Consider the following 25,818-nt stretch of genomic DNA (forward strand, 5'->3'; position numbering starts at 1 on the left):
TACGTACGTAGTACGTACGTGCGTGTGTCGTCGTCTTCCCTTCGACGATGACGATGGCAGATGTATAGAGAGCGGAGGACACGAGACGACAGGCAGGACCGGTGACAGAAGCTCCGAGAAGATGATGTATCCAACGAAAAGGTATTCTTTATATTTATTCGCGACGTTAGAGTTTCTTCTCGCGTGTCGCAACCATCGCGAAATTGCACTTGATGTTTGAAGGAAAACGAACTAGAGAGAGAGAGAGAGAGAGAGAGAGAGAGAGAGAGAGAGAGAGAGATTTCTTTTTCTGATATATAATTTTTTGACAATTTCAATTCTAATCTTATTATCTCATCTATACGCGACGTATCATGTAAAAGCGCGAATTTTATCGCATGTCAAAATTAAAAAATGACATGGCAAATCGTTCTCGTAGAGATTGATATATTTTATTTGATTTATTAAAATTATTTGCTCTCTAAATGACATTTAACCTCACTTCAAAACTTATTCAATTTTAACTCCTAATTTGTAAATACAAAGGAATATTTTTATAGTTATATATATATATATATATATATATATTTAATATAATATATTATATATATTAAATATATTATACAATTATTATATAAATATATAACTTTTTTAAAAAGAATTTAATATATATAAATATAAAAATATATAAATACAAAAATATATATACACATAAATAAAAGTGTGCACATATATAAATACGCGAAATAAAATATATGAATGAAAGAAATCATTAAGTCCGAAGAAACAAACGAATCGAAATATTCAATCAAAATGAAAGGGCCCTCTATATAAGTAGTAATCGTGTTCAAAATTCGCGCGTCGTCAAGGCGATGCGCGCGCCTCGATTCGATATCTCGCTCTCGCACGGTCTCTCGCGAGTCGTCGCGACTCTCGATTAGTCGTCTCGCGGCAACCGACCAACCGACCCTCTCGTTCTCGCGTATCGCGATGGACGGCGAAGTGCTGCGTGCGGCGTATTGCTGCCTGCGAATGGACGTATCTCCGCGTTGAGAGGGAGAGAGGTTGTCTGTTGCGTGGTGTGTTTACTCGGCGGAACTCGCGGAGATCCTGTCGGCGAGCCTCGGCCTCGGCTCGCCTCGCGACAGACCGTTGACGGAAGAGCGGAGCGAAGTCGGGCGCGATTGCTTCGGAATACGTACGAGTGAGAGAGAAGGAGAAAGGTGCCGAGAGTTAATCGGGTATCGCGTGTGCTTCGGGCGAAACGTGAAACCCTTAACGGATATATCTCGCGTGCGTGTGATATCTCGTCCTAGTGTTCGCGTCAGGACCCTGAAGGCCTGGAGCTTGTCAACGGACGAGCGAGGATACACTCGAGGAGCTTGGTCGTCGCGAGACCTCGGAAGGTCTCTCGAGCGCGAGAGAGAGAAAGAGAGGACCGAGTCAATCTCGAGAGAAGACGCGAGAGAAAGAGAGAGAAAGATAGGTATGGCTCTTCGACGATGGTACTCTGGGGGTATTAACTTACTACACGCGTTCCTTGGATTCCTACTTCGATCTCTTATTCGCGAACACGTATTTAGATGATGTAGAATTTTCGTTTACGTGCACATGTAGGGAGAGAGAGAGAGAGAGAGAGAGAGAGAGGGAGAGAGCGAGCGAGAGATCCTTGTTCCCCGCAAGGACCAATCGTGCGAATCACCTATATAAGGACGACGACGGTCAATCGGCGGTCAACTTCGTTTCCTGCCGCTCCCGTCGTCGTCCTCCGGTTGTTCCTCGCGAGAAGATCGATACTCGTCGTGGCTCTCTCGAGGAAGGGAGAGAGCGAATGCGTGAGAGAGAGAGCGAGAAAGAGAGAGAGAGAGAGAGAGAGAGGACAAGCTTACCGACCAAAATAGCGAGTCCTCTCCTCTCTCTCTCTTTCTCTCTCGCTGTGTCTCTTTTTCTCTATCCCTCTCTCACTCTCTTTCACGGCGGTGTCCTTTGGCCGCGTTTTGTCCGGCATTATTTCGCGCTGACAAGTCGCGAGACGGAACGGCTGGGTTGATGAAGAGGGGGGAGGGAGGGGGGAGAGGGCACGTTCGATCGAGAACGTTTCGCGTCGCCGGCAGCTTCAGCGGGCTTTCCTCCAACGTATTCCCGTCGTTTACGAGAGATCGAGCAAGTGCGTTTAGGATCGAGTGTGCGAGACTGTAATTTTGGAGTGCAAAATTTTCTTGACATCATATTCTATTGGGTTTTTGATTGGCCTGGACGTCGATATCCTGTGAGTTTTCCTTCGTGGTTCTCTTTTGAGGTTATCTAATTTAAACGCGTTACTTTTTGAGGTTATCTAGTACATTTAACTACGTAAAAGTGTCACAAATTTTAAGTGGCGAGATAAAATTATCTACACGTTCTCTGGGGAGAATCGATGTAATTTAATATTAATGTCGTAAAATGTCATTTGAATCTATTTAAAATTTTACGTATTCTGGACATTGCAAATTTGGTTAGATTTTATTTTATTTACGATCGATTTATATATGTACATTATATATACATATCAGTTTTCTAGGAAATAGATTTGTATATTTACCGATAGTGATCACTTTGATATTTCGATCATGTCAATATTCAATCATATTAAATATAATCAATATATATTCAATGATATTACATAATTTTCCTCGAGCTGTGATAATTGAGCTTATTATTAATCGAGCGAAGAATTTATACGAAGAAACCATCTCATGCAAAATTTTGTTATTTAAAGATAATAGTTAATAAATGACACATTATATGACGTGTCTAGTCTTCTATTCTATCAGTATAATTGCAAATTTATTAATGAGTCATCATTATTGAAATTCATAATATTTACATTTGCCAGACGACATCAGACGAATATCTTCAAAGGAATACCAACTCTGGTTCTCCTCCAGAACCTGCTATTAAAATAAATCTGACTTTACCATTTGTATTCCGTGCGTCATAGTTACTCGTCGAAAAGACAACACAAAGTTGCTTGTGCGTCTTCGTCTCTTAAACTCAAATTCAATAATAATTTTAATCATGTAAAATGTAAAGAGATTAAAAAGAAGAAGAGAACAATTAATAACTTCTGATTTTAAAAGGGTTAAGAGATTCGTGTGACAGATACCGCCCACGTGGGGAATAAAGAAAAATTCGCGAACACGAGCTCCTCAGTGTATCCTTTCTATATCGTGTCTCGTTTGTATCATTACAGAAGACGACGGCAAGAATTTAGTTGATACAATGTGTACGTGCGTGTGTGCTCGCGAGGATAAACCGAAGAGAGAGAAGTGAAACATTCTAAGGAATTATAACGAGTGAAAAACACGAGAAAGGTACGGAAAAAAGTGCGGAGGAAGAGACCGACAGAAGAAGAAGAAAGAAAGAAAGGAAAAAGAAGAAAAAAAAAACAACAGAGCGAAGTAGAGAAGAAATCCTTCCGTGAGATCGTCTCGGCTATGACGAGGACAGGGAGTCGTCTCGATCAGTCGTTGATTGAAGCCGCGGATGCCAGCCCCATCATCCCCATCATCCTGTTGAATGTGGAACACGATCTCACGGTTCTTCGCTAAGGGCAGCAAGACCGCGGTGGTCCAGGAAACAGCTGCGTCGCCGCTGTCACTATCACCGACGACGGCGGCAAAAGACGACGAGGGACAACAACAACAACACGAGCCCGCGTGCAACGGCGTCGCCGACGACGACGCGTCCGTCGACGGTACGAACGCCGTCCATGTGTTCTACGGCGCGACGATGGATCGCGGCGCGAGTGCAGACGATCGACGCAGGCCTCCTGCCGCAGCCTCCGCCGCTGGAACAACGACCGGTGCCACGGCGGCGGCGGCAACAGCCGACCAGCAGTCCAGCGGGGGTGATCACGAGCACTTCTCCGACTCCTACGACTCCCGCCAGGTGAGTCCTTCTCTTTTTGTCCACCTCTTATTTGTCCAGAGTGTCTACTCCCTGGAAAAGCTTGAGAAAATCGTGAATTGTGTCAGGGATTTTTTTTACCTATTAAAAATCTAGGAACTCTCCGGGAATTTTAGTGAGACACTCAGGCAATTGACTCCGAGCACTTCTCCTATACTGAGAGAATTTTCTCTTAGAATTTACCCTGAAAATCATGGTAATTGTGAGACAATATGGTATGGAAAGAATTTTATGAGAATTTCTCTGGTTAATATTTATCACAATAAAAATAATATCTATTACAATAAAATATAAAACATGTTTGATTAATTTTACTAAACTGCATAGTAAAATTAATCAATCATGTTTTATATTTTATTGTAATAGATATTATTTTTATTGTAATAAATATTAATCAGAGAAATTCTCATAAAAATCTTTCCATACCTTATTGTCCCACGATGTTCTATGATTTTCAGGGTAAATTCTACAAGAGAATATTCTCTCTGTGTACGACTCCTGTCAGGTGAGGTGAGTCCTTTTTTTGTCCAGAGTGTCTACTTTCTGGAAAATCTTGAGAAAACCGGAGATTGTGTTAGGAATTTTTTTACTCACACTAAAAGTCCGGGAATTTTACTGAGACACTCAGGGAATTTTTCCAAAAAAATTGTGTCCTTGATAATTATACTTATTTAAGAAACATGTTTAATATATTTCTCTTTGCAATATTTAAATTATTATCTATTATTATATTTATATTATTTTGATTGAAATCTCTCATGTGATGAGATGATGTGATTCTCCGACTCCTACGACTCTCGTTAAGACTCTCGTGAGTCCTTCTCTTTTTGTCCACCCTTCATTTGTCGTTGACTCAACAGGGTGCCTACTCCCTGGAAAATCCTGGGAAAACCAGAGATTTTTTTACCTTCTGGGAAGTCTCATGGAGTTTTATTGAGACTCAGGGAATTTTTCCAAAAAATTGTGTCTGATAATTTTATTTAAGAAACATACGTTTTAAATTTTTATTAAAATCTCATATATTTTATTTATGATCTCGTTTTCCTTATGGTAGAGCTTTTCAGCTCTAAATAAGATTAATATTAATGTTCTATATGTAATGTAAATATTAAACTTAATTATAACAGAATAAAAAATTTTTACGAAAAATTAAGACACAGCAAATGCGCTGTATTGGCATATTTAAAAAATGATATAGTATCTCACAAATAATACAAACTTTTGCCAAAGAAAATGTATGCTTATTTTTTGATACAAGGAATACGATATATTTTATACTCTATTTATATAATATAGAACACTCTATACTCTTATTATTAAATTAACTGTCATATAAGAAGAGAATTTATTTATTTATTATTTTTTACTACAATTTTTATATACGAAAAATCAAAAGGCAGCAAATAGCACTGTATTGACACATTAAAAAAGATGATATATCTCGAAAATAATACAAACTTTTATTAAAGATAAAGACTGCTTATTGTTTGACATAAAAAATATGATCTAATATATCAATCTAGTTATTTTATGTATAAAAGACATCCTATATTCTGATATATCTTAAAATTAATTGTCATACAAGGAGGGAATTTAAAATCTATAATAGAAAAAAGGTTCTGTAGAAAGTGAGATATTTTTATTCAACGTTCGTCGTTTGTGGGCGAACGTCAAAGGAATTATTCGTTGCGTGTATTTGCGAGAGATGTATTATTGTAGAGGGCTTGTCCGCTTGGCAGCAGTAAAGCTATTCCCGAGCTGTGACGCTGCGACGAATATGGCGTTCGTTTCCTGTGCCACGAAGCTTATTTATTGCACGATAAAACGTCGCGGCTACGGATGCGGACCATCGAACGCGGTTGACTTCCCCCTTTCCCCTTCTGCCCCCTTCGTTCCCTTCTCGGTGAACTATCCCGTGATAGAATCGCGAAAACGCACACCTTAATCGTCCCTTTAATCATATCGCTAATCTTGTGCGAAGTCTTGAGAGCTTAAGTACTTATTACCTTACTTTCGTTTACGCAGAGATTTTACGCGATCGCTTCAACTTTCAGGGAATTTTATCGATCCATCTATTAATATGGCTTCGTTTATTGACCCGTGTTTCGTACAAAAGATGTTTCCTTGTGTGTGTCTCGCAATCTATAATTTTATTTATCACTCGATTTTTAAGTCTGGATTAATCGAATGTGAATTATTTATATGCCATTGTGCTTTTCTCTTAAGAATTTTCTTTTAATCATTTTATTATTTTTTATAAACGACGAAGATGCTTTATTTTTATTTAACACAAAGAAATTATCTTTATATATATATATATATATATATATATATATATATATATATGTATATGAAGATAGAGCGGGTTAAACCGAGTAAGGAAGTCCTCTATCATTTTGCGATCTTTGAAATAATTAATGTTAATTAAAAAGAAGATCTCTCAGCCAATCCGTGCAAATACAAGTGGCCGATGTTTTTAAATTAAATCTTCTCATTAATTATTGTAAAGATTATCGCAAAACGATAGAGGATTTCCCTACTTGGTTTAACTTGCTTTATCTACACGCGATGGGTGGGATTATTACTTATTACCGGACACTCTGTATATATATATTTAGCATTTTTAAAGCATAAAATAATAAAAAGAATTTATATATAATATTAAAGATATATAATTATATAGAATAGAAAAATAATAGAATTATATATAAGAATATAATGGAATAGAATGGAATAGAATATATACATATATTCTAAATAAATTTTTTTCTTTTATATATATCTTTACGGATTTAATTCTATGGTGCGTTTAAAATTTCTCGATCAGTATTACATAAGAGGTATTCACAAATTTATGCTTTCTTTTGGTTTGCAAATTCTTGCTTGATTTGCATATATTTGATTTCCATATATACGATTTTAAGGTAATTTTTTTTTATACCGTTAATCTTGGCAACCTGCACAAATCCGTGCTAATGAACAATTGATATGTGAGTACGCCAGCAACCTCCTTATGGACGATCACGTTTTGGCCCATGTCCAAAAAGGTCTCGTTAGTTCGACTTGTTAGAGAAAAATGTGTCGGCGATAGAGTATATCGCAAAAAGAGATATTGCCGAAGCAAAGCTACAATATTGATATATTTATATTATTTCGTATAAAGATTTTTATAAAAATAATTAAATAAAAATATTGTGTAAAAATAAAATTAAATAAAAATATTAGCCTATAAAACTAACTCGTGGAGACATTAATAATCGTCGCTGATGCGTAGTTTCAATTTCTCGTTTCTCGTAAGCAAGGCCACTCTTATTGCGTGTTTGTGCTTCTTCATTTATGCCGTCATTACGCGTACTTCTTTTCACAAAGTCACAGTAAAAAAAAATCTCTCGAAGAATCCCGCTAACGATCGTTCCGAAAGTAAATGCATCGATGTTATAGCCCAGTTCTTGCACCGGGGTAAGAAAAGCGATCTTATCTCGCGTCCGCGCATGCTCGATCTCGTCTCGATCGTTTCCGTCGATTAATGTACTGGAAACTAAGCGCCTAATTTAAGGCGTGTCGTTGGAGAACTCTCCTCCTTTTCTCAACGCAGAGCGGGAGCGTGTGCTCTTCACGTAACAAGCTGTGCAATTATCAAACGTGCATTAAGACGAGCTATGCAACGCGCGCGTGCAACGCTGTGCAATTAGCCGCCGTGAATTTCTCGGGCGTTTTACATGTTCCGATTTCTACTACCGTCTCTCCTCCGCACCATCTCTGAAATGTTCACGAAAATATGGACCGAGCACGTTAAATTTCTCGTTTAAAAATTCTTACGATTCTCTTTTTCTCGTAAAGTAACTCCGCATGTATATACAGAGTGTCTCTTTTTATTTTAAATAATGCATTGTTATTTTACGAAAACCAAGGCTTCCATCAAAAAATGTTTCATATAAAAGTTGTAAGACGTTTTGTTGTAAACAATCTTATTTCAAGTGGAGACACTTTTGAGATTTCGAGGTCATTATTATTTTTTTAAACGAAATCACTATAATTTTCTTACATAATCGATTCCTCGTAAAATTTGGCGTAAAACATTGTTAGAATGGAATAGTCGAAAAAATGAATGAATTTACGAGATGATTTATGCTTCATGTTGACACATTTTGACAAAAAATATGAAATATCTCGTAATGTACTCATTTTTCGATAATCTTGCCTTAATTTTCTGCATAGAATAATGAAATTAATCAATTAGTGTAAAAAACATACAATTATTTTTAAAAAAGTATGCAGTTGCACATTGCAAATTGCAATTTTTTTTTTCAATCACAAAAGTATGTTTTTCTTACACCAATTGATTTATCTCATTCTATGCAGAAAATTATTAAAGTAAGATTATTGAAAAATGAATATATTACGAGATATTTCATATTTTTTGTCAAAATGTATCAGAAGATATCTCGTAAATCATTCGTTTCCCATCCTAATTTTTTACGCCAAATATTACGATGAATCAATTTCTCTAAGAACATTATGATGTTGAAGATCTCTAAGAACATTATGGTTCCGTTTAAAACAATAATAACCTTAAAAGCTCAAAAATGCCTTTTTTTTTAAATAAGACTATAGTTACGACAAGACATCCCCCTCGAAATTTTACAACTTTTGTATGAAATATTTTTCGATGAAAGCCTCACGCAAAAAAATTTCTAGATGTCGCAACAAAAATTATCGCTATTTTTTGTATCTGATAGAATATCGTTTGTCACAGATAGAATTATCGTTTGTCACAGATAGAATTTTTTAGTTCTGTCTCTGTCATTTAGATTGATTACGTGCAAAATATATACGATATTACAATATTGGCTAATTATTTATCTACCTCAGTTAATTTTTCGCACCTACAAAATTTTTGCTATAGTTGCAAAATCATTTTTTTTAGTGCTTGATTTTCGAAAAATAACAATGCATTAAAATGATACACCCTGTATATAGCATTTCTGCATACGATATATTTCATTGGATTTAATTATTTTTAGAAAGTGGAACGAATATTTGAAACTTATATTGAAAACATAATAATTGGTTTTTGCATATGGATTTTACGATCACGAAACGGTTTTAATTAGAATGAAAGAAAGAAGAAAACAAATTTTTACCTTCAGAGAATGTAAAAGTGAAAATAATTACGTATAAAATACGCGAAATAGTATTTAGAAATAATACTTAACGATGTTGAAATAGTGTAGTATTCCTGCATTTTATATTTTAATTTAAAATGATTATTATCGATGTCGGTACACTTGACGTGGTGAAACATCCGGTGATCTTGAAATGTCGATCGATCGTGCAATCGATTTAGATCGTGTTTGATCACGATGACTTGGTTCGAGGATTTTCCGCGATATTTAACCATAATAATATTATGAATGACGGAGAAAGAGACGTCTTGTGTGAGACGAGGACTCGGTTCTCGGCTGCGCGCCTCGACGGGCTCCTTTTAGAGTAATTACAACAGCGACCATGACACATACTCGGAAAACGATTAATGTCGCGAACCAAGTATGTATTATAGAGTCTCACTTGTATCGCGCTTAAAAAAATAACCAGAATGATTTACTATGCGCATATATTACGGTTGTTATTAGATAATATGTCGTTTTGCGTGTTAGATATTTTATATTGACTCGAAAACTATTTATATCTCTCCGTACACATTTTCAGTTCAATTCTCAATATAGTTGTTTCTCTCGAAGGGAAAAGTGCCATGTATTTCGTACTCTCTCTCGGACTCGTATCTTTAAAAAATATTTAAAAATTATCGGGGTGAAAGTGACGCGTGTGTGTATCCGACTTGACGAGACAGATAATCGAAACCGTTTAAGTTTCGAAACCACGTGCAAATAGGGAAATGTGTCGCTGTGGGCGGCGAGTCGAAAGCGAGACATCTGACCTCGTGTGAACAGGGCCATTTTTAGACGTATTTGTGTCATTTAATTATTATACATACATAACACATGAGTATATATATTTAAATATTTATTAATTTATCAATTTCAGTTTCGCTGCGCGGAATATTTCCTATTTTTTTTTTTTCAATATTTTCAAATTTTTCAATTTTCTAAATATTGTGTAAGCAGGTGTTTTTAAACGTATTTATAATTAGACTTAGTTGTGTCATTTAATTATTACACTTATTTAAATATTTATTAATTTATCAATTTAAGTTTTACTGCGTGAAATATTCTCTATTTTTTCAATATTTTCAAATATTTCAATTCTCTAAATATTGTGTAAACGACGTCGTTTTTAGACGTATTTATATCATTTAATTATTACACACACAACACATGGACATATATTTAAATATTTATTAATGTATCAGTTTTGTTACGCGAAATATTTTCTATTTTTTCAAATATTTCAATTTTCTAAATATTGCTCCGAAAAGGAATCCTAGGCATACCTTCGTAAAATGCTTAAAGAATGTCAACTTTGTCGCCCGTGAAAGACGAAGGCGTCTCGGGAGCATGAGATAGGTTGCGTATACACGTCTCTGCCTTTATACAACACTTATAACCATGTCCTTCACTAGAGAGCGAGTAATCCAATAGTATAGTTGGTGAGAAAATGAATCCGCGTTATGCGACAGCCATGCATTGTTTCGCGCTCATTGTCAGATGCTTTCCACGAAAGGAAGCGCTCTCGAAACGCTTTCCACGATCAAATTCCTCATTCTTAGCTTCTGTAGCGTTTTCTTGTTGTTCTTGTAGTTTTTGGGAAAAGTTTCTGGAAAGCTTGGAAACTTTCGCGATTCATTGAAACGTTTATCCATTTATGAACATTCTCATGATTCCGTTAAAAAGTAGTACTTGTTAGGGTATCTCGTCGGAAGAATTATCTTATTATATTAAACTGCTTTGTTTATTCTTTCAAGGAAAGAAAAGTATATTTTGTGTTTTGTATATATATGCGAGGTATTTATATTCTTTCGTTATATTCATGCCGTTGAAGCTGCGAATTACCGTAATTATTGTCTCGTCGAGGTCACAATTCTCAGGGCACAGAGAATTATTCACTGTAACATCACGCATCTGTTGCCCCACTTCTATTAAAAATATTTAATGATAAAAGTAATGGTAAGTCAAAATTCATTACCATTATACTTAGCGAGAATTAATAGAGATCACGAAAAAAATATTTGCATCAACAGAGGAATGTGGAATAAAATTGGGACAAACAATTTTTACCTTCGCGACATTCATTTGATTTATTATACAAAAGGCCGAATATATTATAAAATTAATAAATTTTACAATTTTATATTATAATTATAAATAATACCTATTTGTGTCAATTTTGTTCATATTCTTGTTGATACAGATATTTTTTTCGTGATCTATTAATTAAATATAATTGATATAATTGATAAAAATTAAAAATAATTAATTTTAAATAATTTTAAATTAAAATACAAAATTAGAAAAGGATAATTCATATCATTGTGTCAATTTTATTCATATTCTTGTTGATACAGATATTTTTTTCGTGATCTATTAATTAAATATAATTGATATAATTGATAAAAATTAAAAATAATTAATTTTAAATAATTTTAAATTAAAATACAAAAATAGAAAAGGATAATTCATATCATTTTATCATATTTCTTACGTGTTTATTTAAAAATATTAACATATAGTTATTAAAAAAGGGGGAAGAATATATTTCTATTTATTTGAAAGATAAATTTCTATTTATTTATTATTATTCTCACGCACGTGCGGGTCACGAGTGACGTGGCATTCGGCAGGGTGAGGATTAATTAATTAAGTTCGTTGCGCTTAGGGCCTCGCTATATCTCGATTCGCCACTGCGTGTATGTGCGTGCGCGCGCGTTTGTGTGGGCGTTCATGGATACGAAACGCAGCAGCTGACTCACTGTCAGTTGTGTATAGAATGCCGTCTCTCCGTCCGCGCGCGATTCGCTCGCTAGTGCGGTTTCGCGCTCGGAACTGACCGAGTGTTGTTTTCCGCGTGTTCCCCGAGGACGATGGGACAATCGTCCATCGATTACCGCTATTACACTTGACGTTCCCGTGATCTGTACCATCCCCCAGCGAATTTCCGAGACGCGTGGCGGGTGTGATTGACGGGGGGACGTCGTTGTGTGAAGGGAGAAAAATCGGCGATCATGATTTATCCGAGGGAAGTTCGAAAGCGGACTTTATCCAAGTATAAACCGTGAAGGATGACACGGAAAATGGATTGAATGGAGATATTTATGAATTATTGTATATAGTGGAGTATAGTGGAAGTTAATTATTTTTCTAGAAAAGATAGATTTTCTTATGGAAAGTGAATTATATATGTGAATACGATAATATATTAATGAAGCATTTTGTGTGCGGATAAAATGGTTTGTTGGATGATAATTTTACAACGCGATCGAGAGTGGCATCGAAATATAATATAAATATTTTATACAATACAGGATGTATATTCCCGGGAAAAACCTTGAAAATCTAATATTTTCAGGGAATTTTGAAATTCTATCTTGAAAAATCAGGGAATTCTCGTAGAATTTGATTGGGATTTAGGGAATTTTTTAAAAAATTGCCCTTTTGATAATTTTATTCTTATGTAGCATTTAAAAAAAACATGTTAAACATACTTTGTAATATTTAAGTTTTTATTAAAATTTTTTTTTCATGTGATTTTCTTATTGACTATTTTTAATATCAAGATCTTATGTAAGATTCATAGGAAATTGTTCAATTTTTTAATAGATAATATTTAAATAAATTAATATTTATTATTTATTTAGTAAATAATAATTTAATAAACGAATAAATAATAATTTAATAAATAATTTAAATAAACTAGTATTCCTTAAGACGTTTATAATAAATTATTTTTTATATTATATTTTGCATATATTTTTAGTGTTTTGATATAATGATATATCATATTTTATTATTATTCAAATTAATTTTATAATTCATAAATTAATATTTAGAAAAACTGCACTCTTGATAACTTTGCAATCGTATGAATAGAAAACATTAGAAGCGCAATAAAGAAACTTATTTTAAAAGCTGCATCTACAAATTTTCTTTTGCCTGGAATTTTAAACAAAAATATCTGAAAGATAAGAGAATTCTCAGGGAATTTTTTTGAGGAAACACCCTGTATAATATAATATATTTATAATATAAATTAATAAAATATACATTTTTTCCGATAAGAGAAAATAGCAAATCGTGCGCGTTTTGCGGGAAGTGATTCATCGTCTCGGAAGTGCGTATCGATCGCGATTGTCTCTATTTCAGGGATCTATATAGTCGCGCGGTATAATGCAATAAGTCGCGGAACGTTTCATGATTCCGCCATTATCTCTCTATGACGTTGTAGAAAAAAGAAATCTCGCTGGATCACGCAAAAACAAAAGGACATTCCAGCTTCCCACGAAAGCGTCAGAATTCTATCGCCGGTACCGATCGAAGACAGATGTTGGCCCTGCGCCACATGAGAGAGAATCGCTCCTCCGGTTATCGGGAAGAAGGGAACGCGATGCATCGCCGATGCAGCTGCTGCCGTGCAGTCGTCGATCGTTACTTCTCCTCGTGCGTTCTAGATAATCCACGAAGGAGAATATCGAGGAACGGAGCGCGTAAAACGCATAACGAGACCCGACAACGAGAGAGTATCATGCTATAATAACTGCTCGCCCCGCGAAGTCGGTCGCCCGAAATTAAACTCATTCGCCGGCCTCTCTCCCGGAAGCGGATGCCGCGCATACCAAAGTTTCACTTCAAAAAGGGACAAGTATACGTGAAACTGTATATCACGAAGTTGCGACAATTAAAGCGGGCGAGATGATGCCGAGAAACTAAGTGGTGATGCAAAGTGTCCTGTCGTTTATACGCGACGTTTGAATATCGCGATTAATTGAAAAAAAAAAAAAAATTTTTTTCTATAATTTTTATAATTTTTCTATATTTAATATTATATAATTATACAAATATTTTATTTAATAAAATTCATAATTAAAAACTTATTATATAAATGTCATGATAATTTAAAAAATTTAGAAAAATATCAAGAGGGAAAAAATATATGAATATAAATAATTTAAAAAAAAAAATCTTTAATTAAAATTCTCGGCGTTAATTTAAATTTAAATAAAAAAAAAAAAAAAATACGTGCGTCCTCGAAGAGTTTCACGGTGAAAACACGCCGTTATATTCGATAAGGCGAGAATGGCGAGCGAAGTGATGCTGGCACCCACGCCGGCATCCGCGACGTCCATATGGGAGATGGACGATGTCAGGGATATGGTTAGAAGCGCGGCCGTCACCACGATTTACGTAAGTCGTTCTCCCTCTTTTCTTCTCTCTTTTTTTTTCTCTATTTGCAACCGCATTGTTGTATATTGCGTCGCGCGAGATCTGGAACAATGTTCTTCGATTTGTCTCAATTTTTATTACGCAAAATCCGACTAATAGATCCGACTAATAGAATATGTATACACATATACATACACTGATTGTGAGAGAATTTTCTCTTAGAATTTACCCTGAAAATCATGGTAATCGTGGGACAATATATGATATGGAAAGAATTTTATGAGAATTTTTCTGATTAATATTTATCACAATAAAAATAATAATATCTATCACAATAAAATATAAAACATGTTTGATTAATTTTACTAAACTGCATGGTAAAATTAATCAAACATATTTTATTGTGATAGATATTATTATTTTTATTGTGATAAATATATTAATCAGAGAAATTCTCATAAAATTCTTTCTATACCATATTGTCCTACGATTAATATCACGATTTTCAGAGTAAATTCTAAGAGACAATTCTCTCTGTGTATATATGCGTATTATCTGCATTTTTAATGAAAAATTCTCTTATTTTTGTTCGCAATATTATCAGAGTAGTATATCGTGTTTTTTCATTTCCGAGTATGTGGTTTAAATTGCGGTTCGAAATCTTCTCGAAGATGACCTGCGGTCTTGGAGGAAACGGTGATAATTCACGATTCGGCATTTATTACACAAGCTCTCGGCATAACAGAGGACACAATAATGTCAAGGACACGAGATTTCACTCTCGGACCATCAAATGATCGTCACGGTCGATGAACAGCGACGGAGGGAAAAATCGCGTGTCGCTCGGAAAGAAATCCGCGAAGCGTTTGTTTTTGCAGTCCTAAGAACGCGAGACGTCACATCATTTTCATCTCTCTTTTTCTTCCTCTGCGTGTCAATTAAATTTTTATTATAAAAAAAACAAAGAAAAAACACGCGGAATCGCGAGTATCGTGACTAGAACGCCGCGCGCTTCTCCTTTATTAATTGCCTACCGATATCTTTTTGATTGAATCACGGAAGAACGAGAACGGGTTTATAATGCGGCTTCCGCGGATTTTGCGACACGCTCTGCTGACTTCCCGCCACGCTGGAAATGCTGTCGACTCGTTGCACAACTAATTAATAGGTCGATCGCGTATGCGGAGCCATTCGCTCGTGCGTGGCTTTTTATTAGCGTCCACAGTCGCGAATTAATCAATGATTTACGATATGCCAAATATCTCAAAATTAGGGGGGTACATCGAGATTTTTATATATTTAATATTATTAATATAATTATAAAAATATTTATTAAATTTCAAATTATATTATACAAATGTACACAGAGAGAATTTTCTCTTATATAGAATTTACCCTCTGAAAATCATAGTAATCGTGGGACAATATGGTATGGAAAGAATTTTATGAAAATTTCTCTGATTAATATTTATCACAATAAAAATAATAATATCTATCACAATAAAATATAAAACATGTTTGATTAATTTTACTAAACTGCATAGTAAAATTAATCAAACATATTTTATATTTTATTGTGGTAGATATTATTATTTTTATTATGATAAATATTAATCAGAGAAATTTTCATAAAATTCTTTCCATACCATATTATCCCACGATTACCATAATTTTCAAGGTAAATTTTAAAAGAAAATTCTCTCAAGCCAGTTTCACAAACGTCGGTTAACTTTAATCTCCGGTTAAATTATATCTTTGTCTCCTTTTAAGAACGTATCTGAAAAGAGATAAAAATATAGTTTAACCGGAGGTTTAAGTTAACTGACGTTGATAGAAACGGGCCTAAAGCCAGTTTCACAAACGTCGGTTAACTTTAATCTTCGGTTTAATTATTATATCTTTGTCTCCTTTTAAAAACGTATCTGAAAAGAGATAAAAATATAGTTTAACCGGAGGTTAAAGTTAACCGACGTTTGTGAAACTGGCCCTCAGTGTAATAATAATTTAATCAAGGGAAAGGGATATATAAATATAAGTAATTAATTTTAGAAGAAACTTTAAATTTTTTTATATATTTTATAATTTATAATATATTATATTTTTTATATATTATATAATTATAAAAATATTTAATTTAATAAAATTAATTATTAAAAACATTATTATATACATGTAATAATATAATGTAATCAAGGAAAGAAAGAATATATAAATATAAATAATTAATTTGAGAAGAAATATATTTTTTACATATTTAATATTATATATAATAATATAAAATAATATAATTATAATAGGCATGCTTATGCTTAATAATCTGCCTTATGATATTCTTATAACATTTGGGGGAAATTTAAGTAATTCGTACCATAGGATATAATATTGAACAATTTTTGTTTCCTTTTTTGAGTTTAATTTGAATTTTGCTATATCCTTGATTAAGAATTTTTGAGGCAAGTTGGACATATTTTTGTCCTTCCTTTCGGTTTCACACTTTCGATTAGCGTGTCGTGCGTGGATTGTCAAAGTCGTGTAGGCTGCCACGGAATGACACTCGACGACCCACTCGATGTATAATTCGCTTTTGCAATCGCGATAAATCGGTCTCTGGAACATGAAATTATCTCGTAGTAAATTCTTTACGTAAATTATAACGCGCATCGTATATGTCCCAGTATTTTATTCGCTTCGTGAATTTTTCTATTAATCTGGAACCAAGAAACACTTTGTTTCTCTATATTAATTTTAAAAAATTTCGAAACAATTTTATATTTCACTGGACTTTTAATTTCATACTTATATATAAAATTTGTATGCGATGTGGACACATGATAAACCGAGATGATGTCACATACGGGTCGCAATGTAATCTATATAAGCGAGGCAATTCTTTCGAGTGCATCTGTCGATTACATACATATGTCGCTCGAAATTAGATTACGATCGTTGAAATGAATATCATAAGATATAGCTCGTCGAGTTCAAAATATATTTCCAAGTTCCTAGCTAGTTTTCACAGCCTTTCCCGCGTTTCGCGCTGTATTAAGAAAACAGCTATTAATTCCATTTCCAAGTTTCGACGTTTTACCGTAGTTTAAAAGATTTTCACTCATTGTTAGAAGAATTTGGCGCAAAAATTATCACGGGAAAAATCATTCAAACTCGCTCTCTCGACAAATTGCATATACATATTTCATATCTTTCAATGCATTCTATACGATAATAATCAATACATTAAAAATAATAATAATTATATATTATTTTAATATAATAATATATAATAATAATAATAATATATAATAAAATAGTAAAAGAATTAGAAAATAATCTTTATTATCGGATCAAATGTGGGATTAAAGACACACACATAAAAAAAAAATGTATCGTACAAGAGAAGTGTTTTTCTTCCCTCCTCTTATTCTCTCTGCCGGCTTTTATGACGTTCGTGGGCGGACTGAAACGTGAAAAGCAAACGATTCCGTATTTGGTGCTGCTGTCGAGAGAGTAGCAAAAAACAACGACGTGTACAATTCGTAGCGTTTCGAACGTCTGACAGATCAAAGAGTTGCGCGGTTGAAAATCGCGGCGAAGTAGAAAAAAAAAGATGAATCAAGTACGATTTTTGCGACACGACGGTCTCTTTTTATTTCCTCCGACAGCTCTCATTCAAGTTCTCTCGAGTCACATACATTCTCGCGTTCCCCTTCGAATCACGGAATCGCTTTTGCACGACGGCGAACGAGAGGCAGGCAGGCAGGCAGGTAGGCGCTTTGCACTCGAAAAGTAATTAGTAATTCAGCAGCGCGTTAAATCATTTCCCGAGTACAGAGAGTTGAGAGAGAGACCGTTAAGGTACTGAAAACCGTTAAGATACTCCACAGATATGTCGGTGCAGTGATATATTATTGGTATTTTATTATTTACGCTGGAATAAGATCGAGGGTCCTTTAATTTCTGTCATGATTTGACGCAGTGCACCATGTGTGGCTTGCCACTGCAGCAACTTTATATTACGAAATCTATGCTACAAAAATTGTGTTATGTTAAAATTATCGATGAAAGCCAAGTTATACATGGTGTCCCATTTTATTATAAATAATGCATTGCCATTTTTCGAAAACCAAGGCTGCCATCGAAAAATGTCATACAAAAATTGTAGGATTTCGAGGGAAACTATACTTACGTTTTGACGTTTTGACGTATAAGCATAGTCTTATTCCAAGTGGAAGCATTTTTGAGATTTCGAGATTATTATTATTTTTTTTAGACGAAATTATTATAATTTTCTTACATAAATCGATTCCTTATAATATTTAGCGTAATAAAATGTTAGAGTGGAATAATCGAAAAATGAATGATTTACGCGATATTTATTATGCTTCATTCTGTCACATTTTGACAAAAATATGAAATATCTCGTAATATACTTATTTTTCAATAATCTTACATATTAATATTTTTTTACATAGCATAATGAGGTAAATCAATTGGCGTAAAAAAACATATAGTTATCAAAAAAATATTATATAGCAGTTGCACATTGCAAATTGTACATTTTTTAATCACAAGAGTATGTTTTTCTCATCGATTGATTTATCTTATTATTACAGAAAATTATTAAAGTAAGATTATCAAAGAGTGAATATATTACGAGATATTTACGAGTCAAAATGTCTTCGAATGAAGCATAAAATATTTCGTAAACCATTCATTTTTCGACTATTCAAGTCTAACAATTTTTTTATGCCAAATATTACAACACAGTTGAAAAATTTGTGTTAAATTTAACAAATATCACATGTCCCAAACGGTCCACAGAAATTTTTGTGTTAATTTAACATAATACGGATATGTTAAATGATGACACGAATACTGTGTTAATATTTTAACATAAAATAAATGCAAACTTTAAGTAAACTTAAAATAAATTTTGTGTTAAATTAACATAGTTTGAATGTAAAAATTAACTAAAAAAATTGCTAATTTTACATTTTATCATCCCCACTTATATTATAAAGTAAAATTAACATTTTTTTTTTCTGTAAATTTTAACAGATAAATCTTGTTACTAATAATACCAAACATATTTATTGTGTAAAATTAAAAGTAAATACACATTGTGTTATTTGTACACTTTTTTTCAGTTATTTTAATAATTTAACATTTGAGTTTAATTAACACAACAGCAATATGTTAATTTAACACATGAATGTGTTAAATATTTAACATAAAAATTTTAACGGAGACCGTTTTTAACAAGAAAACACAAATTTTCAAACTGTGAAGGAATCGATTTAATTAAGAAAATGATAGTGGATAAAATTCCGTTTAAAAAAGTAATAATGCCCTCGAAATCTCAATAATGCTTTCACCTGGAATAAGACTATGTTTACAATAAGATATCCCTCGAAATCCTACTTTTGCATGAATTTTTTAATGAAAATCTTAGTTTTTGACAAATAGCAATGCACTATTTAAAATGGGACACTATATAATTTTGTTTTAATTTAACATTTCTTCTCTCGTCAACATTTTATTCGACGCAATGAGAAATAATTGCAATCGATAACGTTTTCGAATTATCCGTGTCGTCGGTTACACCCTGCTTTTATCGTTCCATCGATCGATAGGGCGCACTTTCCTCTGATATCGAATCAGAAAATAACGCCCCGTGTCAGGAAAATAAATATGCTGATTCTTCGTACGTCAATGAATCGCACAATTTTAAATAAATTCGCCTTATTTTAGATCACTAGAGGAATACACGCTTTTTCTCTCTACATATAGAAAGATACAAAAAGTATTAGAATTTATACGCATTAATTTAAATGTATGTCAAATTGTATTTTGCGGACTTTGTTCCGCAATTCTGTTGCGCGTGTGTTACGTAAGTTTTGCGATGAGCTTATAAAACGGCACGACTGTTTTCCCTATGGTTTTATCGTCTGATCCGCAACGATAAACGGAGCTGGATGTTAAATTCTTACTTCAAGTTTTACCTGCATACGCTTGTGCATATTTGCGTGGGTGCGTGTGGGTGGTGCAACACCGGTTCGTGATCGACTCATATTTTTTTTCATTTTTGTATGCTTGCGAGAACGATAAGTTTTCTGAGGGGGCGTCTAAATAATATTATTGCAACGTTAACTTTGAACACACACATAACATCGTATTTTTTAATTTAAATACAGAGAAATTATTTCGTCTCGCGTGATTTTGTATAATATATATATTAATATGTGTAATATATATAATAAATAATAACAAAAATTTTTAATATTTAACTGAAATATTCACATGATTTAGGGAAGGATGTGCTTTATCTGCGAACATGTTTTGATATATGATCAAGCGCGTAGTTTCGGAAGTTACGTCTGTGAGGTAATCTTATCTGGAAAGCCTTGTCTTATCTGGAAAGAGCGTAATCTGCTCCTTAGAACCACCGCCTATATCTACCCCACCGTTTGCACGAATTTATCACTAACGTCCGCAGCGAATGTCCAAAGCGAACCACACGTCACACCGTATTTGCATATCCAATCAAGGGGCGGCGCGATTACAATAGCATTGTATTGCGCCAAATGCATCTGCGCGATATTTTTTATCACGCGCTTTACTTAAGTGACGACATCCCAAATATAAATAACCTTCGAGATAATTTTATTTCATCTTATATAAACAGCACAAAATATTATCCGTGCAATATATTATTAATAATAATATAATTAATTTAATTTAATTAATAATTATATAAATTAATATCATATTTTATATACAATATATATAATTATATATATATTAATATATATATTGTATATAGTATATATATATAATTATATAACTTTGTAATTTTCTTTTACACTTCCTACTTATACTTTGGCTAAAGATAATCTCGAACAAAAGAATAGTGCAGCTGCGCTGCAACGGGAAGACTCAAACTCTGCGGAAAACGTGATGCAAATGTAAATAGGTGCACCGCTATGACGACGAAAATATAGGGTGTGTCGTGAGTGACGTCGTTCGTTGAACGCTACCATTCAGTAAATTTTCAAGACGTCTTCAGGCACGCCTGTGCGTTGTGTCTATATTTAAACAATGTTTAAGAATATGTACATTGGGATATTTAAAGAGAAAAAGATCGAGTATATATAAAATGTGCTAGTTTTTAATTTAAATATCGTATAGATACGCACGCAAAATGTATTTCAGAAGTATGCGTGTTATAACGATTAAATTTATTATTCGGTTTTTAAAAAATTTTTTTAGAAACATGTGTATATTCTATGTACAGGAGACGTATAATTATGTTAATTTAATTTGCTCCGTTGACTCGCACTTGTATCTTGTATATACCGTCATGATTGCGTGTGCATTTTACATTTGCAAATGCGGCGTTGTTGTACATTTTTGTATATATGAGAGTTAATTAAAGTCCGTACGCCGCCGCAGATTGATTAAAGTCGGAATTTTAGATTGATCGTTGAATGACTTGGCAAATTTCGGTCACTATACGCTCTGTAATTAATTTGCGAAGAATACCCATGAATGTTGCGAGCGCGAAAGTGGTAGAGATCTCACATAAATCACGAAGAGCCTGGGCCTTAATAATAATTCACGAAGTCATAAGTGTGTATCTAATTCGTTTGTGAAATTCGCCAATTATAATAGGGATATATACTTGTTGCGTGCATAGGGTACAAGAAAAACAATCGATTCATTTTTTCTCGCGATTTCTCACACTTTTCTTTATCGAGAGTGACAATTATTTCAATTAAAAAAGACCAGCCTTAATATCATTTAATAACACATCTCGTTAATTTGAAATTAACATTCCAAATCAAAGGTTTTATATTAATTATATTAAAATATCATAGTATCTAGAGACGTATAGCTTGAAATTTAAGCTAAAATATATATTTTACTATTTTAATCGTAAAACTCTTTAAAAATTCATTAATCATATATTAAATATCAAAACCAGTTAAAATATTCGCGCGTTGCGAGACACTGTGTATATATGCAATATGGTGTTCGCAGTCGGAAGGTTAACTAGGTAATCGTCGTGTTTCCCAGTATCTTTATAGACAGAATGCCCGGCACGAGCAGAAATCGCGGAAGTAGTCTAAACAAACCTTCCCGAATATATACTCGCGCGAAAACGCGAGTAAACTCCTCCGAGGACCACCGACTACTCTTTGAAGCGTAAATATAGCGCGACTTCACCGCGAAGTGAATGGTGAATGGTTCTTCTTCTTTCTTTCCTTTTCCGGCTTCTCGATCGTCATCGACGCGTGATTGCAATCGTATGGATTTTTTTAAACACACGCGACATATTTTTTTTTACATTGAATTCAGAAACATAATTGAATTTTCTCTATTTTCAATTAATTTTAAAAATTATTAATTCTTTATTATTTTAAGTGGCACCATTTTAAATGGTTTATATGAAGACTTTATAAACTGCAATTTTTTAAAGAAAATACAAGTATGTATAGTCGAGGAAGTTGAATTGCTTGTTAGCAAATTGGGATCCTTAATATATAATATACCACTAGATACTCGAGGGAGATATTCCCAAGAGAAATAAAGCAGAAAATTAACTTTGACTACATTTTACATAATGTTCACGTATAATATATACTAAAAAAATAAAGAGAGAATTATAATAAAAACACCGTGTGACTGAAAAAAAAACTGAATCGAGAAGACATTTGAATTTATCATGAGAATAATACCGTTGTGTGCATACCCTGCGACAGAGAGAGTCCAAATAACTTTTTGCGTCCAGCGTATTATCATCATCGAGCGAACGAGCGGCCCGTAATTACGGTCCTGCGAGGAAAGGAAGTCGTGCGCTGGGCGTAACAAAATCTTTACAAGTGCACTATGTAGTAGAAATATAATGTGCGGTATGTGCATAATGATATGCGCGAGGCGTATATGCCGTTTATCGTAAGCGCGCACGCACGCACGCATATATATGCACGCATGCACTGGGAAGAAGAACTGCAAGTTTCATTTCGCCGAGCGGTAAATCAGGTCATTGACTCATCGACGAGAATATTTGTTGGACGTCGTTGAGAGGATGGATGTGCGAAGAAGAGACAGAGGGAGAAAAATAGATTTATGTTGCATTGTATTTCGGAAAGATGGGTCACAAGGATGTGCTACTTACATTAATGTTGTCCAAGAATATCCCTATGCTACTTTTGAGTCAGAGAAATAAATTGGGTATATTTCGGGAGGGTGCGACAAATAATATAGTGTAGTATACTTGTCGGAATATCTATATAATAAGGGGATATTCCCTTGAGATAGAGAGAGAAACAATTTTGGCCGTATTTCAGAAAGTTATGTGATAGCACAAGTATTCCAGAGATTACATAGATAATTAAAGTCGAGGGTTAATTAAAAAGTTGTACCGAGAATTAGGAGGATTGAATAAAGCTTTATAGGGAGATAAATGGATAATTAAATAGTTCTATAGTTTACAATTTTTTTCAAGTTACAACTTTAAATTTCTACAATTAATTAATCGATCATTTATCGATGACGATCAGTCATCGTTTGCGTAAAAAACAGTGAATAAAGCGGCAATAATTCACGAAAATTCGCGTAGGAAAAAGGAAAAGAAATGACAAAAGGCGACACTTTGCATTCGAGATTTTTATGGGGAGGGTGCATATAGTCTTCGGGTCGTTAACCCCCCTCTGCAATTAACCAAGAAGTGGACATGCTCAGACGGTCCTGGTCTTTAAACGATCATTGCGTTCAACGAAGAAGAAGAGAAACGAGAATATCGTAGAGATAAGATCGACTGGAATTTCCGGCCTCGCGATCGCCTGCCCCGTTCTTTCTTTCCTCTTCTGGTATTCTTTCCGGAATCTCACATCCGTTTCTCGCGAATAACATCTTCGATTCTCTTCTTCTTTGACGATTGGATATTCCTTGAAAGCAATCTTCTAATTTTTTTCGACATTTTTTCTCCTAATTTTTTTCGTGTTTATTTTTTCATTTGATACGATACGAAAAATGTAATCAAGATGTAATTAAGATTTTTTTTTATTTCTCGCGAAATCTTGAAAGTTATTAAATCAATGAATTATTATATTTTTATAATAATAATAAAAATATAATTATATGATATAATAAAAATATAATTACATTTTTATTATTATATTTATTATTTTTATTGTTATATTTTTACCCTTTACAACGTATTTTGACGTGAAATTTTTGACAAGCGGTTTTTTAGTGCATTTTTGCATATCGCTATTACATAATAGTCGTTTTCATTTTACTGTTCTTATTATACGACCGAGTCCGATGTATGTATAAGTCTTCATATAATCGGCGTCGTGATTGAGAGGATTAATCGACGCAACAGTATATCGACTAATCACTCTTGTGCGCTTCATCGGCGTATCGTATCGTATCGTTGCATCGAAAGTTTCGCTGCAACGTATATGCATCGTGGAATCTGGGATGTATGTCGATTCGTTCGACAATCCTGCTGGCGGAGAAAAGTAGAAAGTCGCACATGTTTACGGATTTTACACGTTAATCGGATGTGAAACGCATGCATGACCACACACGCGAGAAGTCGATCGTCCCGAATAAGGTTTTCGTTAATGCGGGCCACCTATTAATGATTCCTCACTCCAGGTATGCAAAAAGCACTATAGAGCACTATAGATTCGTATGAAATCGAAATCTGGTAATTGAAGTCTGAAATTTTGTCCTGAATCTTTTTTTAAGGTATTCTTGCGAAAGAATATTAAATATGAGGAATAGGCAAATAGAGTAAAAATTTAAGTTACAAATAAAATTAAATGAAAATTAAATGTAAATTTAAAATAAGTTAAAAAGAAAAAGTTATAAATAATAGAATTCGCATGATTAAATTAAAAAAGTCAAATAAAATAATAAGTAACTAAAGCGTATTAGTAGATAGTATTAAAGCATATCTGTAGATATCATTTGGATTTTTAAAAGTTATTTAATTCCGAATAAAATTTTCTTTTATACACATCGTATAAAGAATAGGTAACATACATAATTTTCTTTTAAGAATTTGAGGCTCTTAATGTGAAATACAAAATTAAATTTTCACGAGCTAGAAAGATTATAACTATAAAGAAATAATTTTTTTTATAAAAATATCATAAAAATTATATGAAATTCGAGATTGAAATGGATGATTTTTTTAGGTAAACAAATTAAATAGAATACATACATAGTAATTATAGAGTATTGCTTCCTGGTTGAAATTTCATCATCTTCAATTTAGCCGATGTGCGCGCGGAAACGCGAATTTCGATTGGAATTTCTATTAACACATTTTGCGCGCTTATCAAAGAAGATTATACGCCTAGAGAGAGAGAGAGAGAGAGAGATTGCAGAGTAGCAACCGCGGTCTTATCAATTTATTCGTAAGATAATTCCTCCGCCGCACATACGCTGAATGTACTCACGGTAGTTTTTTGTAATTATCGCGATTCACAATGCAGTGTCTCTCGTTTCTTTCCGGTTTCGAGTGTCGCTTGTCAGATGGAAT

At 33.6% G+C, this 25,818-nt stretch overlaps 1 protein-coding gene across 12 annotated transcripts in view; it reads left to right on the forward strand.

The window, feature by feature from the left end:
* Patronin (calmodulin-regulated spectrin-associated protein patronin) overlaps positions 1-25,818 on the forward strand; it is a 73,648-nt gene continuing 47,830 nt past the window's right edge. For 5 of the 12 annotated variants that reach the window (XM_083041638.1, XM_083041642.1, XM_083041646.1 and 2 more), the window contains exons 1-2: positions 927-1,465; positions 3,212-3,909. In XM_083041638.1, coding sequence (XP_082897764.1) covers positions 3,538-3,909 — 372 coding nt within the window. In that variant the 5' untranslated portion in view covers positions 927-1,465; positions 3,212-3,537. Of the gene's footprint in view, positions 142-925; positions 1,466-2,065; positions 2,249-3,211; positions 3,910-11,875; positions 12,332-13,244; positions 14,283-25,818 lie in introns of those variants that run through there. The other 7 variants (XM_083041634.1, XM_083041640.1, XM_083041643.1 and 4 more) reach the window with 5 other exon arrangements.

The sequence above is a fragment of the Prenolepis imparis genome, unplaced genomic scaffold, assembly GCF_030444845.1.
Source record: "Prenolepis imparis isolate NDT839.2.m4 unplaced genomic scaffold, iyPreImpa1.0 SCAF_7, whole genome shotgun sequence".
Classification (NCBI taxonomy): Eukaryota; Metazoa; Arthropoda; class Insecta; order Hymenoptera; family Formicidae; genus Prenolepis; species Prenolepis imparis.